At 37.5% G+C, this 20,427-nt stretch overlaps 1 protein-coding gene across 1 annotated transcript in view; it reads right to left on the bottom strand.

Annotated features, from left to right (window-relative positions):
• The window catches only part of LOC103316526 (epidermal growth factor receptor substrate 15-like 1), a 480,491-nt gene that overhangs the window by 231,503 nt on the left and 228,561 nt on the right, over positions 1-20,427 (bottom strand). Inside the window, exon 6 of the mRNA XM_031926044.1 lies at positions 5,458-5,603. Within this exon, the coding sequence (XP_031781904.1) occupies positions 5,458-5,603 (146 nt within the window). The remainder of the gene's footprint in view (positions 1-5,457; positions 5,604-20,427) is intronic.

Below are 20,427 nucleotides of genomic sequence, written 5' to 3'. Positions count from 1 at the left end.
ATGGTGGACTCAGCATTTTATATGCGGGTCTTGAGTGCAGGCAGCTCATCGAGGGCCTTGAGTCGCCTATCAATTGGGCCCAGACGCTGCTCAATTTTGGAGATCCTCTCTGACACGATGTTCTGTGTCTTGAAGGCCTCCGTTTGAGCATTGCGAATGTCGTCAAGGGTACTGCGAATATCCCTCAAGGCAGCCTCAACGGACGGCGTTGATGTTGTCACACCGGCCGAGCGGGCTGGTGAGGGATTTCTCAACGTGTTCGTTGATGGTGGTGCTGACCTTATCTTCTTGTTCCCCGGCTGCTGCTGTTTGGAAGTGCTCTTACCTGCTGATGTTGTTGCAGTTACTCCCCTTGCTGATGTTGTAGCAGAGGTGGACTTAGTCCTCACTTTGGCACCCGTGGCGTTGTTTTTGTCTGCACATGAGAGACAGGCGATGGTCTGCCCGTCATTCACCACGATGGCCTTCACGTTGGTTGTGTTCTGGCACCTGGCGTGGTAGTACAGACCACAAAACTCACACCTTTTGGGGTCTTTGTGCTGTATAGGTTGTGTACAGCTGCTGCATGACTGAAAAGGCACTTCCACACTCTTCTCGCCATTTGAACTCATTTTTCGTCGATAACTTACTAGCAGTCGGTAAAGTAGATATTCGTAGGAGAATGATAAGTTATCGACGGAGTGAGAGAGTAGATGTTGTAACTCTTACGGCTAGATGGTGCGTTAGTGGAGATAGTGTAAAAGTACCGACCGCGAAAAGTGTGAAGACTCTCCCGTGAAGATTCTCCCGCAAGGCAGCAGATGTCGCCACGATGTTGATTGCAGTGAGAAAGAGACGCCGTGCAAATGAGAAATCAAGCCAAGCCAAGCCAAGCAGTTTTGGAGTTTAGGGGCCTTGTAGAAAGTTTGCAGTGAAAATGATAAAAGAGAAAAATTGCAGCCTTCGGCGATTTATATATCGACGTGAAGGTTGCAAAGTGAAGCGTGCAACTATCTACAACAGAAGAGGGCCCGAAGGCAAGGAGCAGCAGAAAAACAGTACAGAAAAAATGATGTATCAGCAGAGCTGTCAACTGTACTCACCAGAGCGAGAGAGAGAGAGAGAGAGAGAGTTGCGCTCGGGTCTGCTTGGGGTAAAAGGGGGAGGGCTCCGGGCTGGCATAGCGCAGCACGTATGCGTGATATAGCTATTGTTTAAAAATTATTTATAATTTTGTATAAATAAACAAATAAAAGTAGGTCACCCATCGATGACAGACTTTTTGTTTATGACAGTAGCGGTCGTAAATCATGTTTATTTACCTTATCAGCTACTGTTGATACAAACATGGGCTTCTGTTTACATAAACACCTGACGCTAGCCACGGGACTGGTGACGTCACTCTGACAGTAGCGGTCGTAAATCATGTGTATTGACCTTATCACCTACTATTTACTTAACATGGGCTTCTCTTTACATAAACACCTGGCACCAGCCACGGGATTGGTGACGTCACTCTAGGCCACGCCCAGTCTCTCCATACCAGCCCATATACTACTTTTATGTTTACACAAGTCTGGACGTACTCTGCTGCTGCGTGTGCCCCTGTCATCTCAAACAAACACTGATGCAAGTTTGTAAACGATGCAAAAAAAACTAGGTAAAGACAACTAGACAACTTCTAGCTTGAAAAATCTAGTCCTCTTTCCTCAGAATATTTATGTAGATAGATGCTTACTGCGTGCGTTCGGCTCTCTGTAACTGCGATTCGATTCGTAAAAGGCAGCGACGCTTAAGCGGATACCTCTCTCATTCTTTTACCATAGAGTTGCGCATAATTAATATGTTCTAGAGACATTAGCGGCGTAGTAAAATATATTGCACTAATTGCTGAAGAAAATGATCCCCTTGTAGGCAATTTAAGTACCTTCCCCTGTGTAGGCAATTTAAGTACCTGCCCCTGTATAGGCAATTTAAGTACCTTCAACATAGCATGCGTTGTTTTCGATCGATCGTCTAGATTTTTATAGGCACTGCAAAGACTTCCACTCCTCCTTTTTAGTTAGTTTATGAAAATTATCATTCTACATACCCTTTTCCGCCATATAGTGCAGAAAAATCGCTATATTTAATTTTTGAAAATATACTACGAGTTTTCACCTAATTCGACTGGACTAGATGGCTCTAACACCAAAACAACATGCTGCTCAAGCAAAAAGTACAAGGTTAAGGAGCATTAAAACTTAAATTAATAAAATGGATACTTTTGATTATCTAGATATAATACGAAAGGATTCAATGCAGAAAGAAAAAACATGCAGTGGTATTAACGATCTAAAGACGATTAACAACAAAAATGATATAATTATGCACTTAAGTATAAGAAGCATGAATGCAAATTTTGACAAAGTAAACATATTTTTTGAAAGTCTGGTCGTTAAGCTATCTATTGTTGTTATTTCTGAAACATTTGAGCAGGCAAATCATAATTTCTTTTAACTGATCGGAAGTAACTACACGGAAAAAATAGTGAGTTGTGGTAGTGATAATTGGTTAATCAAAAATTGGTTATGAGAACTAAGTGCTTGGTTCATTTAACCAAGCCGACTTTTTTACAATAAAGAAGTCGACTCTATTATAGGTTACTAACCAATTTACTTGGTAAGGACAACAATTTTTCTGGTACTTTACTGTTCATAGTGAGTCAACCAACATTTTTGTTGTAATTACCAAGATATTAGTTGAAATCCGAGTTGCAGATTATAATTTCAAAAATTCTATCATTTACCAACGTCGATAGCGCGACGACAGAGTCTCCGCCTTTAGACTTGAAGAACCCGAGTTCGATCAATTTTGAATAATTAATTTTGAATCCATTAAAATCCATTATCATGATCTCAAAACTTCATTCAAAATGTCTACAAGTGTTACATAGAAAAAAAGTTGAATTATACCAAAGAGCAAAAACGAGTAAGTGATACAATAGTACAGTGTACAACAAGGGGCGAAAATGGTCTTTTCCAAGCGAGGATGATGTTTGAGCACGAGTGTTCAAACATCATCCGAGTCTGGAAAAGCACATTCGCCCCCCATTGTTCACTGTGCTTTTTATAACAAGTGTATAAGGAAGACCATTTGGGTCGCCTATGAAGTGGATCGAGAATGGAGTTTTTCGAGTCGTCCACTACGGTGGGCGTGTATAGATTCATATATATGTGTATATATATATATATTTTATTTAATTATTTTATTTATTTAAATATATTTTTAGTAAAGCTTTTAAAATTTAGTAAATCAAAATTTTAATAAACTGCAAATTTTGAGGTCTTTTTTATGCACGTGTTATAAAAATAGTTATAATAATGCTATTATAACTTATAATTCACTACTAAATGAGCTCAAAGAATTAGATATAAGCAAAACCGCGGCAAAAAGTAAAATTAAGAATTGGATTAAAACCAAACCTTAGTTTTCCAAATAGTTTTAAATTTATTGAATTTTAAGAAAAGAAAATGTAAATAGTGTTGTTGAAAGGGTCTGATAATGTAATTATCTTTAGTTTTTATGTACTAGTTTTAAGTTTTTTTGTTACATACCGAGCTTGTACACAGGTAACTTAGTTTACCTCTACACGGCTTGCTATTATGCGTACTGGTAATGTATACTATGTAAGCTATTCTTGGTTTAATAAATAATAAATAAATAATACTTAATCCAGCTATTGAAAATGAGTTCCCAACTGCATTTTAGAGACAGAAATTTCAACTAAAATTATTATTTAAAAAATGTTGAAATTATATTAATATGAATTTGTACAAAAAGGCTTATTAGGACAAAGAAAAAGATGTAAAAGAAAAAATTTAAAAATATAATTTTTAAATGCCATAACTTTGCCTTTCAAAGTTACCTAACCTACAATGATTGCCTCACTTTCAGCTATATCATAAAACTTAAAAAAAGGCATAAATTCTAGTATAAAAGGTTAGTTCTCAAGTAGCTATTCAGTAATTTTATATGGATTAGTTCAAATGTCGTAAAGAAATCAGCGAAGAACCCCGACACCTGGCGAGATTTTTTACTTAAGGGGACGGATACACTTTTGAATAATAATTAATTTATTTTTTTATTTTTTATAGATATATTATGCTTCCTTCCTAAGAAAGCTTTGTCATAGCGATTTTCGAAGTATATTTCAAAACATATTGAAAGTGTGTTTTGAAGTATTTTAAGTCGAAAAATAGTGTCTTAATTAAATGTCCGTATGGATGTATGTGTGTGCGCGTATTTATACGCCTGTATCTTAGCTTCTACTAAGTGGATTTTAAGCCACCAAGTCTCATTTTCTTTTTTTTTTTACTGTAACACGGTAAGAAAAAAGTCTGTTTTTACATTTTTTTTAACTCTTTTTTTTATAGCGATTATTTAGTTTTGAGAGTTCAGTTTTATCTGATAAAGTTATCGAAAAATTAATTTAAGAACATTACTTAATATGTACGTTTTAGAGAATAAAATTACCTACTTTTGTACTGCGGAAACCCTATATTATATTAAGTGGCGTCGTGCTGTAGGCGCGACACTTTTCGATATTTCTATTCTACCCCTTCTAAGGGTTGGGGTAAACCAGAAGTTAACTGGAAGTACATCGGAAGTTGACCAGAAGTTGACAGAAAGTATATCGGAACACAACGAATATTTTTAAAATTTACCTTAACCTTTAGAAGGGGTAGTTTATGGGATGAAGTGAAATATCAAAAAGTGTCGCGCCCACAGCAAGACGCCTATTAATGTAATAAGAGGATTTTAAGTGATTTTATTGATTCGATCCAGGGGAATAGATCAAATACTGAAAATACACGCTTTTCTGTGTTACACGATAACTGAAAATTTTTCCCACTTGCCCGCTTATGTGCAGCACGTGTTAAATAATTTCATCCATTTAAAAGAAAAGTACAAAAACTGTATGTTATTATGTATGGAGTAAAAACAATTTTGATATTAAAGCAATACATAATTTTGAAAAAAGGTACGTGCCAGAAAATTGGCAGTGGTTTTTTTTATGTTCTAACCTTCAAAAAGATTTTTTTTATATCTTCGTAGTTTTCCAACAACTTTTTTGTATTATATAATTAATTATCCTAACAATTTATATCGAGGTAAGTCAATACATAAATTGATGTGTTTACTTCGATGCCGCAGGGTTCCTTGAATTCTATTCAACATTTAGAATACATGTGGTTTCCAAAAGAGTGTAGGGATGTAAAAAAAAAAATTGACAAAGTTACATCCATTTAAAGTCAAAATTGAACTTGAAATTTTTAGAAATCGCAAAAAATTTGGCCTTTAATAGCTGTAACTCTATAATATATAAAATGTTTGGAGGATTTTATTACCATATAATCTTTGGATATAATATAGATGAAAGATGTAATTTTTTTTTTTAAAGTTGAACACAAAATAGATAGTAGTTAGATTGTTTACCAAATTTGAGCTAACACTGTTTGCGTAAGACCACTTTGAAAGAATATATCTTTAATTTCAATTCCTGATACAAAACCATCTAAATCTTCATCTGCTTGGACAAATAATTTGTCAGAATTCACTTTATCTTCATTAGAAACAACCCACTGTAATAAAAAATGAATTATAATTATTTCATGATACTTTTATAATAATATGTATATAGTGGCTATTCCACATCAATTCATGAAAAAATTTTCAATTTTGGCTTAATTTTTTTCTTGTTTAAAAAAACCTAAGAAACAGAATAAATTTCAGACCTTGAACTGCCCTTAAAAGAAACTTATGGCCATATCAACATTTAAGTTTTTCTGAATTTTTGATTTTAATACTAAGTTTTATAACTTTTTAAAGCATAATAGGAGTGTTTAGGTAAAAATGAGTAAATTCATTTGCAAATTTTTTTACGACTTTTCTGTGGAGATTAAAAAAATATTTACCCAAGTAGCTTATTATATATTATTACATCAAAATTTATGCTATGCAACCATATTGCGTAACTTTTATAAAACCAATGTTGGGCTTCGAATAGTGAAAGTAGTCTTTGTATTAAGAACTTCTAGCATGTTAATTTTGATAATGGGATGTATTTGACAAGAGAAGTTGCACGATTTTAAACGAAATAAGTTTGTAACATGGCGAAACTTCGCTACGTGAAAAGCGAGCACGGGCGAGATCAGGGACGAACGTCCTTAAGGTTGTATGAATGAGAAAGCATGAACAAGCTAATCGCGCTCTTGTTTATTCCAAGTAAACGATATGAGGGATGGAGAGTCGCCCGAGAAAGTCAGACAACACAGTAGCCGTAGTTGATTTATTTGCAGAGGTCGAGGATGTACGAGAAGGGACGGCGAGCAAGGTTGGCGTAACCAACAGAGACCCGACTACTCAATAGAGCACTCAAATAACAGGCAGTAGCATCCGAATTAGCTAGATCGTCGTCGCACAGTAGTCTAAAATATCAAAAATTTGGACAAAAATCAGTAGCGCTACGGAAAACAATACGGGCGATTTTTGAAGGTAAAAAGATGTGCTTCCATAAAAGAATAACGACGAAACACTACTGGTCTTGGAAGTCTTTTAATAATATCACATAGCGCCACCTTCGGAAAGTCTATCAGCGTCAACAAGCCGCTCTGCTAACAAACAGCATTTTAATGTGTTATATAAAACGAAAACTACTCGATTATTATGAATATCGTCAAGATACTAGTTGTACAGCATTAAATTACGAAGAGAATGAGACATCGAACAATCCGATCGGTTGATTAGAACCGGAAAAATTCCGGGCAAACGAAAAATTTGACATTTTTTTGAAAATTCGTAATTTTGTCATTTATGTAGATTAAGAGCTGAAATTTTGCAAAAAAGTAGATAGTTATATCAACTTTGAGTGTGAAAGGCAGGGACTGTTGGGCCAATACTTTTTGCGCAATCGTAATTTCAATTTTTCTATGCATTTTTTTGTTTAATTTGACTAAGAGCCATTTCCCATCTGAATTCTGCGGAGTCCTTTGTGTGAAACTCACCTTACCACCATAACCTTGTGGTTCTATTTACAGCTTAATTTCGCATATATACGCAGAATGCGGTCACCTCGACCTCCTAAGTTCGAATCCTAAGGATTATACAACAAAAGTTTAACAAAAAATTGTAGAAATCTTCGAAAAATACAACTTTTTCCTATTGACATTGAATCATGAAAATGTTTGTAACTCGAGGTAACATTAAAAAATCGTTTTTCTACCGCAAAAAATCAGTTATTTAAAAATGTTAAATATAAAAGTTGTAGATATTCTTAAAACACGACTTTTCTCCGTGACAAATATTTTTTTGAAACGCTTAAACGAAAAACAAATCCTTAAAACGGTTAACGAAAAACAGAAAGTCCGATCGATTTTTTTTCGGTCGAACGATTCATTAAATTTAACACTACGGCGATACAGACTCGGTTTTTCATTTGCAAACTTTATTTAAAAAGTTATATGAAATAGAAAAACAGTGTTTTTTGGGACGACATCCCCTTAAACGCGAAACGATGCAAGGCGGCAAGCCACCGCGGCCGTGAGGCCACGCGTGTTGCGCTAGTTTTTGAGATAGGTTTCAAAATGGATCAATGCAAAAAGAAAGGACATAAGTAGATAAGCTAGAATGGTACCAGTACAAGGCGGTAACAGCCCATGGGGGTTCTAGCCCATGGTGGTACGGGCACAAGGCCGGTTCTGGCTCACCCAAGCACATGGCTCGCTGGTTCACCTAACTCACACACGCACACCTTTGAGGTTATGTTATCCGCTCCCATATATCTCGCCACTGGATCTCGCATCTCGCTGGTAACGTTGCGCGCCATTTATCAGTGCCGAGAACACATTGTAGCCGGGCTCTCGTTCCGATCAGGACGCTCTGTGCGAACACGCTAAAATATTGGACTAACCCATTGTATAGGAAAGAGCTATGAAAGTAACGCGTAAAAGAGATAAAGAGAGATTTTAGATTTAGATTTAGATTTCTTCATTTCTCTACAGTATCCTCTCTTAAAAAAATGATGGACTTGGTTGTGAAGCCTTTAATACGTGATTCTGATTGGTTGCTATGGTCGGTTGCCTAGGTAACAGATGAGAACCCGCACGCTTTAAATTCATAACCCTCATAACAGTCATAACCCTGGTAGAAATTTTTCAGGTGTTTAAAATAAAATGAAATGAGGTTAAATAGTATGAAATCTGAATAGCGGATTCAGAAAAAAATATATGCAATATTACCAACAAGAAATCTTGATAAATTAATCATTACCAAAAGTGTAGTATTGAAACATGTGCATTGAAAAGTGTCACCCTAACCCTATTTGAAGTAGGTAATAATGTGTGTGTGTGTGTGTGTGTATGTTATTTAGTTTTTTTTTTAATATAAGTGAGAAGTGCAATTAAAAGAATAAAAAGTATAAAGATATATTGTGTCTCCGTGCCCAAAGTCGCCCACGGTGAGGTTTAAGAAGTGAATTTAAAGAAAAGTTCAGTATCCGAGTCAGTGAATTTGAGTTTATCACTACAATGCCCTTTAAATTTTAAAATATGTAATCTAGATAATTGAACTGTTTTCATTCATATTTTCACAACAACGGCAATGTGAATTTTTTAATTTAGCGGCTCACATTTTGCTTATAGACAGTCACGCAGTAACTACTATCTCTAGCACATTGTATTTCCGGTTTCCAGTGTATTTTTACCTGGAGAAAATGATAAATATTTTGGCTTTTTTGTTAAGGCATTAATGAGAATATTTACTTTTAATAGTTGTGAGAGATTTTTCCATTGCATTGCATTTGCTCTCATTTAAAAACTAATTTCTAGAGAGCTCATTTTTGCATATATATTTCTGTTTTGGTTGTGAAAATATTTAAAGTTGAATTGACCTTAACTGAAATACTTTTGATTTCGACTTCAACACCCATGATAATTATTTAGTCGTATAAGTTATTCACATCAGTGTCGGAATCGAAATAAAAAGTATTTCAGTTAAGGTTAATTGAACTTTGTATATTGTTTCATTGACACAAAATAAATCTATATGTAAAATATGTGCTCTCTAGACCCGTTAGTTTTCGAATGAGAGCAAATGCAAAAATAGAGAAATAGGCATCGATCTCAAAATCTCTCACGACTGTTAAGAGTTAAAATTCTTATTAATGTCTTGACAAGAAAGGCAAAATATTTATCACTTTCTTCATGTAAAAATACACTGAAAACCAAAAATACAATGTGCTAGAGATAGTATTTACTGCGTAATTGCCTATAAGCAAAATGTGACCCGCCAAATTAAAAAATTCACATGTGCCTCAATGTGAAAATATGAATGAAAACAGTTAAATTAAAATCATCTGGATTACATGTTTTTATAGGTAGCATATCAAGTATCTGTGTAAAATTTCAATTGCCTAGCTTTTTTACAATGCAAATGAATAGGGTTGTAATAATAGGCTTATACTCACTGACTCTTCTACTGAACTTTTCTTCAAATTCACTTCTCAGACCTTAACGACAACGACTTTGGGCGTTGTTAATATATTTATATTAAAAGTATTACAGAATATGGTAACATATGGTAGGTAATATGGTAATAATATTAGCAGAAATTAGTGTACCCAAAACTTATGTTGTTTTTTCTACCAGGGTTATTAGACATAGATAGAATAAGGAGCGCGCGAAGCGCGCCTTCATTCCTAGTATTGTACAATATGTACATGTATAAGGGTAATATTCAGAGAGAAATTGTTTTGCGTGAAAATGATGAAATGGATGCGAGTTGAGTGTAGGATAGTTGCGAATATTAAGTGCGAGAATTGAATGCTATAGATTTTCTTGTGCGAAGAAGTACTGCTTGGCCTGAGTTTTGAAGTATGCGTTTGATCTGTTGTTTCGAAGATAAGATGGTAAGGAATTCCAGAGGTATGAGGCGCTGATATAAAATAAATTCGTCAGTGTCTTTGTGGCGAAGGTGGGGATGTCTAGTGGAGTCCCTTACAGGACGAAGTACAACGTGGAAGTCAAAGTAGGCCATGATGTATAATGGTCTAGCGGTATTAAAAAGTTTACGCAAGAAGCAGGCCATAAAATAATTCCTACGTCCGGCGGTGGAGAGCCATTGCAAATCACGCCTGTAGGGGGTGATGTGCTCGTTTCTCCTTACACCATAGATGTAACGGATTTCCGTGTTTACCAGTTTCTGTAGTTTAGTGTCACGTTCTTGCGTTAGGTCTCAGTATACTAGAGAACAGTAGTCAATGATAGGAAACAGGAGTGCTTGCACGAGGTGTTTGCGCAGTCTCTGATTGCTGCTCTGAAGAAGAAATACAGTTTGTACATTTATAAGTGGGCATGTTTGCAGAATTGTGTGACGTGTTCTGTCCAAGTTAATTTAGAGTCGAGCACCAACCTCAGACTGCGCATGGATGATTAGTAATCGACCCGAGCTCCCCCTATATTGATATATGTATTAGCTACAGTTGGTAAAGAATTTTTATAATAAGGGGAATCCAGGACGATCGCCTGAATTTTGAGAACGTTGACTTTGAAATGATTTTGTGTAGACAAGCCTGAAATCCTTCCAGCAATAGCAGTCATCCTCGCGGAACAGAAATCGAGCTCTTTAAAGTGACACTGGCTGTAGATTTGCAAGTCATCCACATACATGAGATGAGATACGTCTGAATCTAGGCAGAAACTGATGCGAATGATGTACAACGAAAAAACAGGGAACCCAGAACGGTTCCTTGTGATACTCCTGTGTTAAGGGGTCGAAAGGTGGAAAGTTCGCCGTCGTCACCAGCTTGCTTTCTGCTTGTAAGGTACGAAGCGAGCCAGCGGATAACTTTCTTGGTGAAGCCAAAAGAGGTTAGCTTCCTACGGAGTTTAACGTGACACAAGGTGTCGAACGCCTTGCTGAAATCGAAGACGAGGAGAAGTGTTACATTCTTTTTATTTATGCCAACCTGACATCATCAGTCAGCTTAATTGCCCGACTGAGTGCTGTGACCAGTGCGAAAACCAGTTTGAAGACATAAAAGAGAGATCATACAATAGTCAGTTAAGGCTGTTGGTGAGCTGACTTTGTTTAGTGCATGCACTAGAGACTTTTTCCAGTCAGAGGGAAAGCATGACTCGCTCAAGGACAGGTTGAAAGAGAGAGAGAGAGAGGTGCTGTTTCGGCGCGGCGTAGCGGTACTCATACCGTTGCCTTCGAGCCAGCCGGCGGCGCTCGTCTTTCCGCGGTGTTGGTTTCACAGCGGATGGGCTCGCGTTCCAAACGGGCAGCGATGGGTCGCCCGATCCGCGACGACGCTAGTTGTGGCGCACGTGGGCGGCGCAGACCTGTCGCGATGGTTTCGCCCACGCCAGCAACCAGCAGAGGTAGTCTTTGGCGGTGAACCACCAACGCCTCCTCTTCTTCCTTTTCCGTCTCCGGGGCGAGGTGCGCCTCGACATCGGGATGAAAGACGCTCCAAGGATCTTCTCCCTCGCCTACCTCCCGGATGACAACGTGAGGCCGCTCTTCTTCGCGGGTTAACGCGGCCATCACGCGCTCGAAAGCTGCTTGCAGCTCCTCGGGACTCATACCTAAGCATATAAAATTTCTATCTTAGGTCCGCAGCACTTTGTGCGCACGTTTTTCGCGATGACATCGACGGGTTAGTAATCGTCGTTGCATGCCCGCTGTTGCGCGAACCTTTCGGGCGACCAGGCCTCCTCTTCTCGGTGTCGACTTCCACTCTAGGAGTCTCTGGCGTAGGTCTCACACGCCTAGCCGTGTACACCTTTTTTCCCGGACGGCCTCTCTTCTTGGTCGCAGACTTTACTACGATCACGCGCGTCTTTTCCGCTCGCTTCGGACGGTCGGCGACTTCGCTCGCTTCAGACGCAATATCGTTCTGTTCGCAGACAGAGTCTCGCTCGCTTTACGCTAGTACTTCGCTAGCACCCGCGTCTGCGCTCGCATCCCTCGGAGGTTTAGCGTCGCTCTTCTGCGAATCTTCGTCCGTCGCTGCCGGATAGAACGGCTTCAGCTGCGCAGCTGGTGCAAGATCTACTTGCTTGACTACCTCATCGACAAGTCGATAAGTATTGGTGCCGCGTATTTCTATTATTTTATACGGCCCAATATATGGTGGAGCTAACTTCGCGGAGCGTTGCTCCACTCCAGAAGACAACACGTAATTTCGCCTCATCACTAAGTCTCCGACTTTATATGACGCCGGTTTACGCTTGGCGTCATAGTATCGTTTCTGGCGATGTTGCGCGTCTTGCGTCCTCTGCGATGCTTGCTCGCGCAGCTGGGATAAATCCCAGATGCGATCATGCCATGCATCGATCGCGCGTCGCTGCAATTCATCTTCTGCGGCGGCGTCCTGCTCGCGCCTTGCTGTAGAAGGCTTCCTCGGTTGAGTCCCGTACATCAGGATCGCCCGACTCACACCTGTCGAGGAATAGGACACGGTATTATACCCGAAGACGATGTCGCTCAATCGCTGTCCCATGTGTTATGGTTCCCCTCGATGAGCGCGCACACCATGTTATTTATGGTGCGATTCACCGTCTCCACTGGGTTCGCCTAGGGGTGATAAGGTGGCGTCAATTCATGTCGCACGCCTTGTTCTCTGAAGTATTGATCAATGGCCTTAATTTTGAATTCTGTGCCATTGTCCGACAGGAATACCTCTGGCGCACCGTATTGCAAGAAGACTCGCTCTCGGAGATGCTGCAGGATTATCTTCGCGTTCGCCCGCTTAATCGGAATGCACTCTATCCAGCGGGTGAACAAGTCTTCGAATATGAGAATATATTCGTTTCCTCGAGCGGTCTTTGGTTTTAGCCCCATGACATCTCACGCTATGATCTGCCATGGCCGAGTAATCACTCGTTTTCCCACAGGCCGCTTGGAGAGCGCTGCTCGACTTTGCATTGCTGACAAACGAAGCATCGTCGAACATACTCAGCGACGTCGGTCTACATACCGGGCCATTAATAGTACATTGCGACGCGCGCACAAGTTTTCTCACGCTCCTGGTGGCCGGCTGATGGCTCGTCGTGACACTTTCGCAAGATCTCTGCTCGCTTTTCTTTTGGCACGACGATTTTCCATGCCGTATCGTCATTCATAGACGCTGGCAATTTCTCACCCGGGAAGAAGTAGTACAGCTGCCCCCCGTACATTTTATACAGCGGATCTTTGCTGGGATGCAGCTGTATCTCACGGAGCTTCTCGCAGTACCATTCGTCCTTGGTTTCGCTTGCCCATCCGACTGGCCTATCGAGCGTGTCGATACTTGTTCAGCCGTTGCGTCGATGAATGACTTACGTAGTTCTTCCCTCTTCACTCGCGCCATTACTGTCGAGGTGTCCAGGCTCTCTCTCTAAAATCTGACTCGGTATACTCTCCGAGGAGCCATCTGTTTAGCCTAGCAACGCGATCTAATCGCTTGCCGTCTGGCTTCAACTGCATACTCTCGAGGGCATCGTCCATCTCTTCTAGGTCGATGCCCAAGCACCAATTCTCGGCGACCTTCTCTACTTTTTTCGCCATGTTGGTGTGTCTTCTGCATCTAACGACGTTTCGCGGTTGCGCAACAACGACGTGGCAGCTCTCTATCCTACGCATTCACTCCAGATAGCCCCTAGATTGTATTCTTGTTGCTACAACGTAAGCTACAAAAATACAACCTTTCTACTCACACACTTGCACACCTAAGCGCGTCGCTGTGATGTAGGTTATTACGCGAAATCGGATTCGTATAATCGGAGCGAAATCCGTAAAAAAAAATTTAATTACGCCAGATAAGCACGAATTGCTTCCGGCGTGCGCACTCGTAGCACCACTGTGCTCTCACTTGCAACGCACAGTTAGTGCTACAGACATATACGCACTCATACACCCGAAAAAAAGTATATCGCGATCTGCGAGTCGAGTGTGTTCTCTTCTTGAGAAATCTTGAGGTCTTCTTGGCTAAAAACTGAGCGTATACTGTTCCACGTCTTCGCGTGGAAGTGACTATATACCTCGCGCACGTCGCGTTCTCGTAGAATTGCCTCTATGTAGCGCTGCAAGCGCTCGCATTCTCTCTCTCACACACACTCGCGCCGCTGCTCGCTTCGCTCCACTATAGCGTGCGTGGACTATAGTATACTTTGCGGCTACACGCGTTTGTGTTGCCGCTTTGCTGCCTTTTGCTGTTTATTTGATAATAAATAAACAACTTACAATTTCGCATACACGCTCTGCTTTCACACGAGACGTCATGAAAAAAATAATTATGCTACTCTGTATCCTAACGAGAGTGCTTTAAAATTCTCCCGACAACAAATAGAAAATTATTCAACTCGGAGAGCATGCGATACTAGTGTCAGCTTCAATTTTCGCTGCTCCGAGTCATTTAATTCTACGTCGTGTGATAATATCGGTAGATATTTGTTCTCGGCCTGGCAACAAAAATCTCCGATTATTATTCACAGACTTCTCGTGTGAATTGCGTTCGAATTATTCGTATACGCCGCACGAATAAATTCGAACGTCGCTCAAATCCACCTGATTTTGTATACCTATGTAGTTGTATACGTAGAATAACATTATAGGGATTTTATATAATAGATTTCTTTTATAGTGGTGTTAATGAAAATAAAGATATACTAGCCTTAGATTGTGTCTGAATTTTCGGTATTGTGATTTTACTTGTATAGGTATTTGCATGTGGTGGGCGTGAAGGAATAGGTGGTGGCATTGGGGCGGATATTGGAGCGGTAATCTTTATTTCTTGTAATTCTGCCTATTCATAAACTCTGTTCTTCTTTTTATTCGTATGAATCTGCTCTTTTATGCTGCTTGTATTTTCCAGTGTTGTCAATAAATGCGTTACTGAGCTGAAAATGGCTCCACATAGATGTGTTGACCATCCAAAAATCGTGTGTAACATATAGCCTCTACTAATGGTATCGATGATCAGTTTTCCAATATGCAGGATTATAAGTATCATGATAAACACAGATGAAAATGACCCACATGTGATCAGTTTTTCAATAAGTATGTGCCATATACTTTCGGCGAAATTTCTTATTGTATTTTCCGAAAATATGTTTTCAGATGTTTTCTCTCCTGACATTTCTCTGGCAATCACTGGATCTGGCAATCTGGAAACATTAATTGCTGTTGCAATTGTTCCAACTCTTCTTGAGAATATACTCCACTCGTTGCCAGTGTTTCGACAGACTCAAATGTTCATCCAATCTTCGTGTTTGGTTTCAAAATATGAGGTGATACTGTTTTAGTTGGTGTTGGTGTGAACTTTCTCCATTCCTCCGAAATTCTGTAGTATGTAGGTACTATTGAGTTACAATTTACTTGAACTCCCTTCTTCACCAGAGTATGTGTTTTTGGCGTTAAGAACCAGGTTTCATTTCCTGATAAAACTGGCAATTGATTGTAGCATTCCTTAAGATTATTAAATATACCACTTCTCCTGCAATTCTTGCTATGTATCCAGGTTTTTTCATAATATTATAGGCAAATTCATCCAGGGAAAGAGAGGCTATGGCTAAGGAACTTTGGATTACCTTTCTTTCAATTTCAGATTTTTCCGTTATTAAATTAAAATATAAATTATTTAGCTGCTTCCCTAAATGCTTTTCTACATATACAAATTTCGAATCAACATATGTAAATAAATCTAAGTTTACACTATTTATATTACTAATTTTATCGTATTTAAATAACTACTCTTTTCTATGATTAGTAATTTTGGATGTTCTGTACGTATAAATTCTCTATTACAACGCATAATTTTCCTTACTAGCTAAAGCGAACGTTACCTCATTTGAATTTAGTGCGTAAACAATTTAATAATTAGTATCGCTAAAATATTTTGTTGTTATCCCTTTGAAAATAATATCAAAAGAGTTTCTAAAACATTTCCCTTGCGGTAAAACTTACCAAAACGTGTGTCCTCCTTCCATATCTATACAATGTTTTTCAGAAAATTTATACACCGTTCCTGAGCTTAATCTTAATTTATCATTTTTTAAACTAACCTTAGCACTATTTTGAATTAACGTTATTTTAATTAAGCCATGAACAAATTATTCCAGGATCCAAAACTATCAGCGTAAGATGCACCTGAGCAAGAGTTCCCCTTTGCACTTCCGGCAAAATCTATTCCTTTTGTAATTGTTGAATTTACCTTCAAATTTGCTATTGTATGAATATTATCATACTTAAAAACTCCCGCATCATGAATAAGTTTACATTGTTCATAACTTATTTCATAAATATATTCCTGCTCTCCATTTTCTGTAGGAATAAGATGTCCGAAGATTCCACAGCTTGTTACTGTTCGGTGGATTTCTATTTTACATTGTATTACCGTGACTTCTCGGAATTCAGCGACTTGTATCAGCTCGATGTTGATGCTTGTTGAATTTACTTGTGTATTGTGGAAGTTGCATTCTCCTGAGTCCAGTAGAGAGAATGTTGTTATGTTTGGTGTTGTTGTGCCAAACTCGTATCCTATTATAGCGTGATTGTTTCGAAAAAGCGTAAAAATTATAATCATTTGAATAATCATGTTGTCCATATTCCTAGAAAGAGAAATATTGATGGAAGTCTAGGTGGATAACCAAAAACTAGTTCATGTGGTGTGAACTTATAGCTCGTATGAAAGCTCGTGTTATAATGAAACTGTGCGAACTCTAACAACTCATCCCATTCGATTTTCTTTGATATAAAATTTTTTATACATTCGCACAGAGGGTGATGAGCTCTCTGTAAAGAACCATTCGATTGGGGTGAAAATACCGTAGTTTCAATCTTTGTAAACTTAAATCTACGCGCTACTTGTTTTAATAGTTTACTTGTAAAATTTGCTCCTCTATCTGTTAGTACGAGCTTTGGTGACCCAAAAATACATATAAATTTCTTAAATAACGCGTCAGCTACGGATTCCGTCGTTTGATCTGACACAGATGCTATAATTATAAATTTAGTTAGTTGATCCTGTATTGAAAGTATATATATATATATATATATATATATATATAACATTGTTATTTTCAGTAACATTAAATGGACATACTACATCCATACAGATTTTATCAAAAGTTTTTAAGGGTGTATCCGTAATTACCATAGGTTGTTTAATTTTTATTCTTTTTAGCTTATTTCTCTGGCAATCCTCGCATGCATTTACTCTGTTTTATATATCTATCTTAAGATCTTAAGATTTTCCCAATGATACTTATCTTTTATTCTATTATATGTTCTATTTATACCCGAATGTCCTCCTATTTTAGTAGAGTGTAGCATTTCAAATATTTTATCTCTTTGCTTTTCCTCTACATAAACTATATTATTTAGACAGATCACAACCTTTATATTTGTACCTTCAAATATAGTTTTCAAAATTTCCTCAATTTCCTCCCAACTTATATTATTTATTATTAGATCTTTTGAAATGCTAAATATTAAATAATTGTTTTGCAAAAATATTATTTTTAATAACTGAAATAACTTAATGATATTATTTTTAACATTAACTACTGATTCGGATGTATTTAAACATAAAACAAAAATTTTAATTTTACCCTTATTTATTATTTCAATTTCATTATCACTTAAGTTTTTATTACAATGAATATTTTCCTTTTTTAATAATTCCCCTGTATTGTCTTCTAATGACTCTCCTTTATTATTAACTATATAAATAATATTATCATTGCGAAATTGTATCGTATTCTTGGCATATACTATATTTTTCTGCTTGTCTTGTGGTTTTTCCTCCTCTGGTACACTTTTCTTTCTAGAGTTTTGTAACTTGGCCCTTTTGCGTTTTTTTATCTCTAACTTCTTATTATGAAGTTTCGATCTTTGTTCATGAATAATTTTTATCTTTTCATCATTCATCAAATCTTGCGGCGTCTGATTTTCTTCTCGCCTTTTCTGGGCTCTTGTTACTACGCATATATCCATTTTCGCTACAAGATTCCTTGATAATGCATCTGCATTTGTATTTTGTTTTCCAGCTTTATACACAATTTCATAATCATAATCTGCTAGTTTTAATCTCCATCTCTGAATCCTTTCGTTATTATCCGTAGATTTCAACCATAATAGTGGTCTATGGTCAGTTACAATTATAAATTTATTTCCATAAATATAATTTTTAAATGTTTTTATAGTATACATAATACCCAGAGCTTTTTTTCATATGTTGCATATTTAAGATCCGCAGGCTGCAGTACTCTTGATGCATAAGCTATTGGTCTGTCTTTACCTATTTCCCCTTGAGAAATTATACAACCTAACGCATATTGACTTGCGTCCGTCGTTATTATAAACGGTTTATCGAATTGCGGATATTGCAAGACCGGTGCTGAACATAATGATTCTATGAGTTTATCAAATGCAGTTTGTTGCTCCAATCCCCACGCAAATGTCCTATCCTTTTGTAGTAATATATTTAGTGGCTTGGTAATTTCTGCTAAATTTTTAATAAACCTTCTATAATAATTTACAAAACCTAACTGTCTAACCTTTTTAACGTTATTGGGAATAGGGAATTTCTATACTGCTCGTATTTTGTTTCCATCTGGTTTTATACCTGCTTCACTAATAACGCCCTAAAAAACACACTTCTGTCTTGCTAAATTCACATTTTTCCGGCTCTAATTTGAGCTCTGCTTCTATTAATGCTTGAGCTATTAGACCGAATTGTTCCTCTAATTCTTCAATCGTGTCACCGAAAATAATGATGTATTCAATATAATGAAATCTATAAAAAAATTAACTCTTAAAAAATAAAAGGTTAGGCGAGTTTGATATATTCCACAACAAAATTACAGATAGAAAAGAACTGAGATCAATAAAACAAAGTCAAGTTTTTATATTTAATCGTAATGAAGCAAAGAACAACTTTCAAGATAATTACTACGTCACTTGACATGCCCGTTTCATTGTACTTATAGTGGTTGTATGACGTTCTAATATATATAAAAAGAAAATTTAGTTGCTCACCAATAAACAAAATGAAACGGGCATGGCAAGTGACGTAGTAATTGTCTTGAAAGTTGTTCTTTGCTTCATTACGATTAAATATAAAAACTTGACTTTGTTTGATTGATCTCAGTTCTTTTCTATCTGTAATTTTGTTGTGGAATATATCAAACTCGCCTAACCATTTACCTTTTTTAAGAGTTAATTTTTTTAGACATTTCAATCCTTTTCTTTAAATTGTTTAGAGTATTTCATATTCAAAGTCGTAAAAATAAAATATAAGCATCTTTAGCACCATTTGACCACAGTTTTTTTGTAACATTTTTATTACTAAGATGAAATCATGGATCATTGTTCTAATATACATCACCCTCAAATTATTTCTACACCTAGACACCAAAAAAACCACGGTGCGAACTACCCAGACCTCGTCATCGGCCACCCTTTACACCTAGACGCCGCCCTTAAATGATTTTTACACCTAGACACCAAAAACCACGGAGTCCACCACCTAGACCTCGTCATCAGCCACCTTGTACATCTATAGACACCTTTCTCGAATGATTTTTACACCTAGACACAAAAAACCACGGAGCGCGCCACTTAGACCTTGTCATCGGCTACCCTGGCAAGCTAGTTACTGTTACAGCTCCGGAACGCAGAGTATGCACTGGCAACCTCTTAATTCAAAATATCGTAATATATTATTATATTTTCTTGAGAAAGCAATTCTCATCTGTATATAGCTTTGCGGCTAACTTCACGGTCCTAACACTTCTTGCGGCTAACTTAACAGTCCTTTCACATTTCTGGCTGAAGAAGAAAAACGTAATTTGAGCATTTGTGGATTATACACTCACATATTATAAAAATAAGCAGCCTTTTCACTAATATTATTGGAAATCATAGTTTAGCTCAGAAAACATACTAATAAGCCAAAAAATCTTACAAACAGTAACAATAAGCATTTTTTCTGTATCATGAAAAATCCGAACACCAATATAGAAGCAAATAGTGTCACGGGCGCCGCGGCTTCGTCTGGTTCTCAAACTCGCCTTCATGGCGCTACCGTGCCACTTGATTAAAACATATTTTATCAATATATTTGGCTAAAACTTTATTGATAACCCGCTGAAAAGTCCGGGCTGAGTTTTTAAGACCGAACGGTAGGACGACAAATTCAAATCTTCCTAATGGATGTAAGCTAAATGCAGTTTTGTGAATATCCGAAGGTCTCATCTTTACTTGATGAAAGCCAGATTTTAAATCTAATACATCAAAATATTTCCTCTTTCAAATTAAGTCTAAAATTTCATTAATATTGGGAAGTAAATATGGATCAGCTATAGTCACCTCATTCAAGGCTCTATAATTTCACCAATCTATATCTTTTCTCTCCTGGGA

The sequence above is a fragment of the Nasonia vitripennis genome, assembly GCF_009193385.2.
Source record: "Nasonia vitripennis strain AsymCx chromosome 3 unlocalized genomic scaffold, Nvit_psr_1.1 chr3_random0007, whole genome shotgun sequence".
Lineage (NCBI taxonomy): Eukaryota > Metazoa > Arthropoda > Insecta > Hymenoptera > Pteromalidae > Nasonia > Nasonia vitripennis.
The sequence above is the reverse complement of the archived record's forward strand: the minus strand, read 5'-3'. Positions and strand labels throughout refer to the sequence as shown.